The sequence below is a fragment of the Bombina bombina genome, unplaced genomic scaffold, assembly GCF_027579735.1.
Source record: "Bombina bombina isolate aBomBom1 unplaced genomic scaffold, aBomBom1.pri scaffold_1135, whole genome shotgun sequence".
Taxonomy (NCBI): Eukaryota; Metazoa; Chordata; class Amphibia; order Anura; family Bombinatoridae; genus Bombina; species Bombina bombina.
The window spans coordinates 47,984-59,446 of NW_026512622.1; the positions used below are offsets into that span (position 1 = coordinate 47,984).

The following is an 11,463-nucleotide window of genomic DNA, read 5'->3' on the forward strand; positions in this document are numbered from 1 at the left end:
ACTTTATATTGTATGAACAACAAGAAATGTAGTGCTCACTGTGGCCCTGTATGCTTGCAGAAGAGCCAAGCTCACACTTACAGCAGCACTTCTATATTGTATGGAACAAACAGAGAATGTAGTGCTCACTGGGCCCTCGTCTGCTAGCAGAGAAGAGCAAGCTCACACTTACTGACCACTTTACTTATTGTATGAACAAACAGAGAATGTAAGTGCACACTGGGGCCGCTGTCTTGCTGCAGAAGAGCAAGGTCCCACTTACTGCACACTTATATTGTATGAACAAACAGAAATGTAGTGCTCACTGCGGCCCTGTCTGCTGCAGAAGAGCAAGCTCACACTTACTGCACACTTTATATTGTATGAACAACAGAGAATGTAGTGCTCACTGGGCCCCTGTCTGCTGCCAGAAGAGCAAGCTCACACTTACTGCACACTTTATATTGTATGAACAAAGAATGTAGTGCTCACTGGGCCCTGTCTGCTGCAGAAGAGCAAGCTTCCACTTACTGCACACTTTATATTGTATGAACAAACAGAGAATGTAGTGCTCACTGGGCCCTGTCTGCTGCAGAAGAGCAAGCTCACACTTACTGCACACTTTATATTGTATGAACAAACAGAATGTAGTGCTCACTGGGGCCCTGTCTGCTGCAGAAGAGCAAAGCTCACACTTACTGCACACTTTTTATATTGTACTGAACAACAAGAAAGTAGTGCTCACTGGGCCCTGTCTGCTGCAGAAGAGCAAGCTCACATCTACCTGCACACTTTCAATTGTATGAAACAAAGAGAATGTAGTGCTCACTGGGGCCTGTCTGCTGCAGAAGAGCAAGCTCACACTTACTGCACACTTTATATTGTATGAACAAAACAGAGAATGTAGTGCTCACTGGGGCCCTGTCTGCTGCAGAAGAGCAAGGCTCACACTTACTGACACACTTTATATTGTATGAACAAACAGAGAATGTAGTGCTCACTGGGCCCCTGTCTGCTGCAGAAGAGCAAGCTCACACTTACCTGCACACTTTATATTGTATGAACAAACAGAGAATGTAGTGCTCACTGGGGCCCTGTCTGCTGCAGAAGAGCAAGCTCACACTTACTGCACACTTTATATTGTATGAACAAACAGAGAATGTAGTGCTCACTGGGCCCTGTCTGCTGCAGAAGAGCAAGCTCACACTTACTGCACACTTATATTGTATGAACAAACAGAGAATGTAGTGCTCACTGGGGCCCCTGTCTGCTGCAGAAGAGCAAGCTCACACTTACTGCACACTTTATATTGTATGACAAACGAGAATGTAGTGCTCACTGGTCCCTGTCTGCTGCAGAAGAGCAAGCTCACACTTACTGCACACTTTATATTGTATGAACAAACAGAGAATGTAGTGCTCACTGGGGGCCCTGTCTGCTGCAGAGAGCAAGGTCACACTTACTGCACACTTTATATTGTATGAACAAACAGAGAATGTAGTGCTCACTGGGCCCTGTCTGCTGCAGAAGAGCAAGCTCACACTTACTGCACACTTTATATTGTATGAACAACAGAGAATGTAGTGCTCACTGGGGCCCTGTCTGCTGCAGAAGAGCAAGCTCACACTTACTGCACACATTATATTGTATGAACAAACAGAATGTAGTGCTCACTGGGCCCTGTCTGCTGCAGAGAGCAAGCTCACACTTACTGCACACTTTATATTGTATGAACAAACAGAGAATGTAGTGCTCACTGGGGCCCTGTCTGCTGCAGAAGAGCACAGCTCACACTTACTGCACACTTTATATTGTATGAACAAACAGAGAATGTAGTGCTCACTGGGCCCATGTCTGCTGCAGAAGAGCAAGCTCACACTTACTGCACACTTTATATTGTATGAACAACAGCAGAATGTAGTGCTCACTGGGCCCTGTCTGCTGCAGAGAGCAAGCTCACACTTACTGCACACTTTATATTGTATGAACAAACAGAATGTAGTGCTCACTGGCGGCCTGTCTGCTGCAGAAGAGCAAGCTCACACTTACTGCACACTTTATATTGTATGAGCAAACAGAGAATGTAGTGCCTCACTGGCCTGTCTGCTGCAGAAGAGCAAGCTCACACTTACTGCACACTTTATATTGTATGAACAAACAGAATGTAGTGCTCACTGGGACCTGTCAGCTGCAGAAGAGCAAGCTCACACTTACTGCACACTTTATATTGTATGAACAAACAGAGAATACAGTGCTCACTGGGCCCTGTCTGCTGCAGAAGAGCAAGCTCACACTTACTGCACACTTTATATTGTATGAACAAACAGAGAATACAGTGCTCACTGGGGCCTGTCTGCTGCAGAAGAGCAAGCTCACACTTACTGCACACTTTATATTGTATGAACAAACAGAATGTAGTGCTCACTGGGCCCTGTCTGCTGCAGAAGAGCAAGCTCACACTTACTGCACACTTTATATTGTATGAACAAACAGAATGTAGTGCTCACTGGGCCCTGTCTGCTGCAGAAGAGCAAGCTCACACTTACTGCACACTTTATATTGTATGAACAAACAGAGAATGTAGTGCTCACTGGGCCCTGTCTGCTGCAGAAGAGCAAGCTCACACTTACTGCACACTTTATATTGTATGAACAAACAGAATGTAGTGCTCACTGGGGCCCTGTCTGCTGCAGAAGAGCAAGCTCACACTTACTGCACACTTTATATTGTATGAACAAACAGAGAATGTAGTGCTCAGCTGGCACTGTCTGCTGCAGAAGAGCAAGCTCACACTTACTGCACACTTTATATTGTATGAACAAACAGGAGAATGTAGTGCTCCACTGGGGCCCTGTCTGGTGCAGAAGAGCAAGCTCACACTTACTGCACACTTTATATTGTTATGAACAAACAGAATGTAGTGCTCACTGGGCCCTGTCTGCTGCAGAAGAGCAAGCTCACACTTACTGCACACTTTATATTGTATGAACAAACAGAGAATGTAGTGCTCACTGGGCCCTGTCTGCTGCAGAAGAGCAAGCTCACACTTACTGCACACTTTATATTGTATGAACAAACAGAGATGTAGTGCTCACTGGGCCCTGTCTGCTGCAGAAGAGCAAGCTCACACTTACTGCACACTTTATATTGTATGAACAGAGAATGTAGTGCTCACTGGGCCCTGTCTGCTGCAGAAGAGCAAGCTCACACTTACTGCACACTTTATATTGTATGAACAAACAGAATGTAGTGCTCACTGGGCCCTGTCTGCTGCAGAAGAGCAAGCTCACACTTACTGCACACTTTATATTGTATGACAAACATAGAATGTAGTGCTCACTGGGCTCCTGTCTGCTGCAGAAGAGCAAGCTCACACTTACTGCACACTTTATATTGTATGAACAAACAGAATGTAGTGCTCACTGGGCCCTGTCTGCTGCAGAAGAGCAAGCTCACACTTACTGCACACTTTATATTGTATTGAACAAACAGAATGTAGTGCTCACTGGGCCCTGTCTGCTGCAGAAGAGGCAAGCTCACACTTACTGCACACTTTATATTGTATGAACAAACAGAATGTAGTGCTCCACTGGGCCCTGTCTGCTGCATAATAGCAAGCTCACACTTACTGCACACTTTATATTGTATGAACAAACAGAATGTAGTGCTCACTGGGCCCTGTCTGCTGCAGAGAGAGCTAGCTCACACTTACTGCACACTTTATATTTGTATGAACAAACAGAATGTAGTGCTCACTGGGGCCCTGTCTGCTGCAGAAGAGCAAGCTCACACTTACTGGCACACTTATATTGTATGAACAGAGAAATGTAGTGTAACTGGGGCCTAGTCTGTGCAGAAGAGCAAGCTCACACTTACTGCACACTTTTATTGTATGAAACAACAGAATGTAGTGATCTCACTGGGGCCCCTGTCTGCTGCAGAAGAGCAAGTCACACTTATGCAACTTTATATTGTAAGAGCACAACAGTGAACTGTAGTGACTCACTGGGCTCCTGTCTGCTGCAGAAGAGCAAGCTCCACTTACTGCACAACTTTATATTGTATGAACAAAAAAGAATGTAGTGTCACTGGGACCTAGTCAGCTGAGAGAGCAAGATCACATTAGGGGCCCATTTATCAAAGGGCTTGAGGACCTGATCCGAATGCGGATCAGGTCCGCAAGACCTCGCTAAATGCGGAAGAGCAATACGCTCTTCACATTTAACATTGCAACCACAGCTCACAAGAGATGCTGGTGCAACGCAGCCCCCCTGCTGTACTGCGGCAATCGGCGCCAGCGGGAGCTGTCAAATCAACCGATCGTATTCGATCGGGTTGATTTCTCGGCGGTTTGTCCGCTGTCAGAGCAGGGGACAGTGTTAGATAGCAGCGGTTATAGACCGTGCTTATAACTTTGTGTTTCTGGCGAGTCTGAAGACTCGCCAGAAACACGGCCCTTCAAGCTCCATACGGAGCTTGATAAATGGGCCTGTGACTGCACACTTTATATTGTATGAACAAACAGAATGTAGTGCTCACTGGGCCCTGTCTGCTGCAGAAGAGCAAGGTCACACTTACTGCACACTTTATATTGTATGAACAGAGAATGTAGTGCTCACTGGGCCCTGTCTGCTGCAGAAGAGCAAGCTCACACTTACTGCACACTTTATATTGTATGAACAAACAGAGAATGTAGTGCTCACTGGGCCCTGTCTGCTGCAGAAGAGCAAGCTCACACTTACTGCACACTTTATATTGTATGAACAAACAGAATGTAGTGCTCACTGGGCCCTGTCTGCTGCAGAAGAGCAAGCTCACACTTACTGCACACTTTATATTGTATGAACAAACAGAATGTAGTGCTCACTGGGCCCTGTCTGCTGCAGAAGAGCAAGCTCACACTTACTGCACACTTTATATTGTATGAACAAACAGAATGTAGTGCTCACTGGGGCCCTGTCTGCTGCAGAAGAGCAAGCTCACACTTACTGCACACTTTATATTGTATGAACAAACAGAGAATGTAGTGCTCACTGGGCCCTGTCTGCTGCAGAAGAGCAAGCTCACACTTACTGCACACTTTATATTGTATGAACAAACAGAATGTAGTGCTCACTGGGGCCCTGTCTGCTGCAGAAGAGCAAGCTCACACTTACTGCACACTTTATATTGTATGAACAAACAGAATGTAGTGCTCACTGGGGCTTGCTTTTAGGTCATACTTACCAAGGCCTCAGTAATGATGGAACCAGAGGCTGACCAGGTGAAAACTTCAATTTGTCCAGGAGTGTCAATCAGCACATACCTGAAAAGCAAACGTGTGAGGCAGAAGGATGAGGAGATGACGATGGCAGAGTTATAGAAGGGCGCTGAGCTGCAGTACGTACCGGCAATTTGTCTGGCTCTTCTCTATAAATTTCACCACCTGCAGAATGGGACAGATATTCATGCACTGTGCACACTGACATCACCTACTACTGTATATTTAAAGGAAGACTGCAGTAATTAAATGCTACCTCATTACAATATTTGGTGTGATCACCCTTTGCCTTTAAAACAGCATCAATACTTCTAGATACTTGTGCTCAGTCACAGATTTAAGTAAGCATAGAGTCAGGTGCATGATTAAACAATGATAATCAATTAATATGTAGGTTGAAACAGTTATTAACTGAAACAGAAACAGCTGTGTAGGAGAAATAACACTGGGTGAGGTACAGCCAAACTCTGTTAACAATTGAGATTGGTGAAGACAAGGTAATGTCAAGAGTCATACACCATGGCAACAAGACACAAGGTAGTTATACTGCATGAGCAAGGTCTCTCCCAAGTAGACATTTCAAGGCAGACAGGGGTTTCCAGACGCGCTGTCCAAGCTTTCCTGAAGAAGCACAAGATATGGGCAATATTGAGGACGCAGTAGTGGTCATGAGAGTACATCATGCTTGCTTCTGTTCGCAATTAAAAGATGTCCCAATTGGCAGAAACCATTCTGATAATCCATCTGTCGGTAGAAATCTGTTCAGCGCTCTTCATTGTACACTTGTAGCCAAAAAGCCATACCTCCAACGTGGAAACAAGGCCAAGCGACTCAACTATACACGAAAACACAAGAACTCAGGTGCAGAAAAATGGCAGCAGGTACCCTGGACTGAGGAGTAAAAAGTTGAAATATGTGGCTGTAGAAGAAGGCAGTTTGTTTGTTGAAGGACTGAAGAGTGGTACAAGAGTGAGTGTCTGCAGGCAGCATTGAAGCATAGGTGGGGTTTCTTTCAAGTTTGAGGCTGCATTTCTGCAAAAGGAGTTGGGGGATTTAGTCAGAATGGTCTCCTGGATGCCGAGAGGTACCGGCATTTTTATTCATCATGCAATACCATCAGTGAGGCATCCGATTGGCCTCAAATGTATTCCGCAGCTTGACAACAACCCTACACGTACAAAGTTATTAAGCACTATCTTCAGCATAAAGAAGAACACAGAGTCTTGGAAGCGATGGTACGGTCCTCACAGAGATCAACATTAAAGAGACACGAAACCAACATTTTTTCTCTCATGATTTAGAAAGAGTATGCCATTTTAAACAACTTTCTAATTTACTTCTATTATCTAGTTTGCTTCATTCACTTGATATACTTTGCTGGAAAGCATATCTAGATAGGCTCAGTAGCTGCCGATTGGTTGCTGCACATAGATGCCTCGTGTGATTGGCTCTCCCATGTGCATTGTAATTTCTTCAACAAAGGATATCTAAAGAATGAAGCAAATTAGATAATTTAAGTAAATTGGAATGTTGTTTAAAATTGTATTCTCTACTTGAATCATGAAAGAAAATGTTTGGGTTTAGTGTCCCTTTAAGTCTGTCTGGGATTGACATGAAGAGACAGAAGGAACCAATGCTGCCTAAACCCACAGGACAACTCTAATTAGCTCTCCATGATGTTTGGAACAAGCGACCTTACTGAGTTCCTTAAATAACCGAGTGCACCTGGAAGAATTGATGCTGCTGTGAAGGGTGGTCACAAGAAATATTCATTTATATTACTACTATTCATTTGCATTTTGTTAATCGATGAAAATACATTATTTACACCTCTGACAGCAGGCTTACTTTACGGCACTGTTCCCACCTATTACGTTTGCACTACTCACCCTGCACAGCGGTCAAAGAGAAATAAATTATTTACACCTCTATTTCTGACAGCAGGCTTACTTTACGGCACTGTTCCCACCTATTACGTTTGCACTACTCACCCTGCACAGGGGTAATGAAAAATAAATTATTTACACCTCTATTTCTGACAGCAGGCTTACTTTACGGCACTGTTCCCACCTATTACGTTTGCACTACTCACCCTGCACAGGGGTCAGACAAATAAATTATTTACACCTCTATTTCTGACAGCAGGCTTACTTTACGGCACTGTTCCCACCTGTCTATTACGTTTGCACTACTCACCCTGCACAGGGGTCAGACAAATAAATTATTTACACCGCTATTTCTGACAGCAGGCTTACTTTACGGCACTGTTCCCACCTGTCTATTACGTTTGCACTACTCACCCTGCACAGCGGTCAAAGAGAAATACAATTAAACTCTCATGCTTCAGATAGAGAGTAACTTCAATATGCTTTTAAATTCCCTTACTGTGGCAAACCTAGCCACTTCTGGACTATAACGTGAGAAAGGTTGTCTATAGGCTGTATATTGTGCTATGTAGATGTGACAGACCCTTCTGTCAGCACTGAAAGAGTTAACTGTGTTCAGCTTTAGCCTCAGCTATGGTGCACTGTCATTAATGTTATTGATACACAGTCCATTGTTTAATCAACCTCAGAGAGCAGACCCTAGATGATAAGGAAAGCCAAGTGTGTGTCTGTGTTTAAATTGTTATCAGCTTGAGCAAGGTATTCTATTGTATCATGTAAAAGGGCGTGTTCCCTCCATTCAATGTACAACATTCTTTCAACCCCCCTTCCGGGGGGGGTCAGACCTGCATAAATACTGGGCATATGAGCCTTAATAAAATTCATTCTGTTTAAACCTGAAAACTGGCTGGGTTGTTAATTGCTGATTCCCTATGCAGGACATTGTTCCCTGGTGTTAACCCTTGGTATCCGGTTGGTACCGTTACAATTGGTGGCAAGCGACGGAATGAACCTTATCGCCCAGAAGAGCAACTACACAAGCCAGTTGGTACCGTTACACTTACTATGTTCTATTCTTAAAAAGCAAACATCAGCAGCAGTGCACAACTGGATCTAACAGGTGATTGGTGGCTACAGACATTTCTACCTTGTCATTGGCTCTCCCTGTGTTTTCACCTAGCTCACAGTAGCTGGCTTTCACTATGTGTTTAATTCTTCTGCAGAGGTTAAGCATAGTTATATACAAGTAATAGTGCAATAATAAAATACTTAAGTATATTCAAGCCTTTTCGCTTTGTACAGCAGTTTTCCTTTGCAGAGTTAGAGGATGCGCAGTGCATATCAGTTTTCTATTACAATAGACTTTTGGCCGATTACCATATAATCCTATTACAGTATAGTTTATTATGATTTTCTCGTGACCTGATCCTGCACTCACCTGATCAAACCGAGTAGCAAACAGATTGAGGGAGGTCACGATGCCGCCATTCGGTCCCAAACCATATCTGTAATATTCTGTCAAGAAAACCTACTGTGTTTTCTAGTATAAAGGGCTCACACATAAGCAAAACGTATGGTCAGGGGCAGCTTAGACTCCCAGGCTTTGGAGGTACAGAGGAACAATAAAGTGGTGAGGTCCTGGCTTTCATTCAAATGGAAAATGAGCTACAGGAAAGGGCACTATACAAGGCAGTGGGAGTCCTCTGCAAAAAAGCACAAAAAGCAGGTAGGAGCGCAGGGAATAGTCTGCACAGAGCAAGGAAGGGGGCAGCAGCACACAGAGAAAGTGTGGTCCCTAAAGCAAGGCAGCGTGCAGGGGGTGGGGCTAAAACTAACCAGCATGTAGAGCAGGTGCTGTCCCCGCAGCTAGGCAGTACACAGAGCAGGTGCTGTCCCCGCAGCTAGGCAGTACACAGAGCAGGTGCTGTCCCCGCAGCTAGGCACAGCTAGGCAGTACACAGAGCAGGTGCTGTCCCCGCAGCTAGGCACAGCTAGGCAGTACACACAGCAGGTGGGGTCCCCGCAGCTAGGCAGCACACACAGCAGGTGGGGTCCCCGCAGCTAGGCAGCACACAGAGCAGGTGCGGTCCCCGCAGCTAGGCAGCACACAGAGCAGGTGCGGTCCCCGCAGCTAGGCAGCACACAGAGCAGGTGCGGTCCCCGCAGCTAGGCAGCACACAGAGCAGGTGCGGTCCCCGCAGCTAGGCAGCACACAGAGCAGGTGCGGTCCCCGCAGCTAGGCAGCACACAGAGCAGGTGCTGTCCCCGCAGCTAGGCAGCACACAGAGCAGGTGGGGTCCCCGCAGCTAGGCAGCACACAGAGCAGGTGCGGTCCCCGCAGCTAGGCAGCACACAGAGCAGGTGCGGTCCCCGCAGCTAGGCAGCACACAGAGCAGGTGCGGTCCCCGCAGCTAGGCAGCACACAGAGCAGGTGCTGTCCCCGCAGCTAGGCAGCACACAGAGCAGGTGCTGTCCCCGCAGCTAGGCAGCACACAGAGCAGGTGCTGTCCCCGCAGCTAGGCAGCACACAGAGCAGGTGCTGTCCCCGCAGCTAGGCAGCACACAGAGCAGGTGCTGTCCCCGCAGCTAGGCAGCACACAGAGCAGGTGCGGTCCCCGCAGCTAGGCAGCACACAGAGCAGGTGCTGTCCCCGCAGCTAGGCAGCACACAGAGCAGGTGCTGTCCCCGCAGCTAGGCAGCACACAGAGCAGGTGCTGTCCCCGCAGCTAGGCAGCACACAGAGCAGGTGCTGTCCCCGCAGCTAGGCAGCACACAGAGCAGGTGCTGTCCCCGCAGCTAGGCAGCACACAGAGCAGGTGCTGTCCCCGCAGCTAGGCAGCACACAGAGCAGGTGCTGTCCCCGCAGCTAGGCAGCACACAGAGCAGGTGCTGTCCCCGCAGCTAGGCAGCACACAGAGCAGGTGCTGTCCCCGCAGCTAGGCAGCACACAGAGCAGGTGCTGTCCCCGCAGCTAGGCAGCACACAGAGCAGGTGCTGTCCCCGCAGCTAGGCAGCACACAGAGCAGGTGCTGTCCCCGCAGCTAGGCAGCACACAGAGCAGGTGCTGTCCCCGCAGCACACAGAGCAGGTGCTGTCCCCGCAGCACACAGAGCAGGTGCTGTCCCCGCAGCTAGGCAGCACACAGAGCAGGTGCTGTCCCCGCAGCACACAGAGCAGGTGCTGTCCCCGCAGCTAGGCAGCACACAGAGCAGGTGCTGTCCCCGCAGCTAGGCAGCACACAGAGCAGGTGCTGTCCCCGCAGCTAGGCAGCACACAGAGCAGGTGCTGTCCCCGCAGCTAGGCAGCACACAGAGCAGGTGCTGTCCCCGCAGCTAGGCAGCACACAGAGCAGGTGCTGTCCCCGCAGCTAGGCAGCACACAGAGCAGGTGCTGTCCCCGCAGCTAGGCAGCACACAGAGCAGGTGCTGTCCCCGCAGCTAGGCAGCACACAGAGCAGGTGCTGTCCCCGCAGCTAGGCAATACACAGAGCAGGTGCTGTCCCCGCAGCTAGGCACAGCTAAGCAGTACACAGAGCAGGTGCTGTCCCCGCAGCTAGGCACAGCTAAGCAGTACACAGAGCAGGTGCTGTCCCCGCAGCTAGGCACAGCTAAGCAGTACACAGAGCAGGTGCTGTCCCCGCAGCTAAGCACTGTGATAAAAAGTGATGCAGATAAGCAGCGTGCAGAGTGATGAAAGGGGATGCAGCACAAAGAACAGCTAGGCCTGGAACAAAACAAGGAGGCGGTCAGGGGTGTTAAGCAACATACACCGAAGGATAAGTGAGGCACAGAGGTGTAAGCAGGAGGTGCAAGTAACTCCGGTAGGTAGGATACTGTTTCATTACTTCCTTATAGTTCACTGTGTCCCTGATGTCTGAAATATAACAAAAAGGTAAAGCAAATGAATAACAGATCCTACTAAATGACCGCCCCTCGCACTCCGGTCTCGCCCCTCGCACCCCGGTCTCGCACCCCGACAGCCCCTCGCACCCCGACAGCCCCTCGCACCCCGGTCTCGCACCACGACAGCCCCTCGCACCACGACAGCCCCTCGCACCCCGGTCTCGCACCAAGACAGCCCCTCGCACCCCGGTCTCGCACCAAGACAGCCCCTCGCACCCCGGTCTCGCACCAAGACAGCCCCTCGCACCCCGGTCTCGCACCCCGACAGCCCCTCGCACCCCGACAGCCCCTCGCACCCCGGTCTCGCACCACGACAGCCCCTCGCACCACGACAGCCCCTCGCACCCCGGTCTCGCACCAAGACAGCCCCTCGCACCCCGGTCTCGCACCAAGACAGCCCCTCGCACCCCGGTCTCGCACCAAGACAGCCCCTCGC

General features: G+C 48.7%; 1 protein-coding gene across 1 annotated transcript in view; it reads right to left on the reverse strand.

Moving 5' to 3' along the window:
* Positions 1 to 10,994, reverse strand: part of LOC128644475 (GPN-loop GTPase 1) — a gene marked incomplete at its 3' end in the record, with an annotated part of 58,917 nt that extends 47,923 nt beyond the window's left edge. The window contains exons 1-4 of the mRNA XM_053697059.1: positions 10,959 to 10,994; positions 8,564 to 8,630; positions 5,367 to 5,404; positions 5,206 to 5,284 (exon numbers count right to left, since the gene is read on the reverse strand). Of these exons, the coding sequence (XP_053553034.1) occupies positions 5,206 to 5,284; positions 5,367 to 5,404; positions 8,564 to 8,630; positions 10,959 to 10,966 (192 nt within the window). The remainder of the gene's footprint in view (positions 1 to 5,205; positions 5,285 to 5,366; positions 5,405 to 8,563; positions 8,631 to 10,958) is intronic.
* Between the last annotated feature and the right edge of the window lie 469 nt (positions 10,995 to 11,463).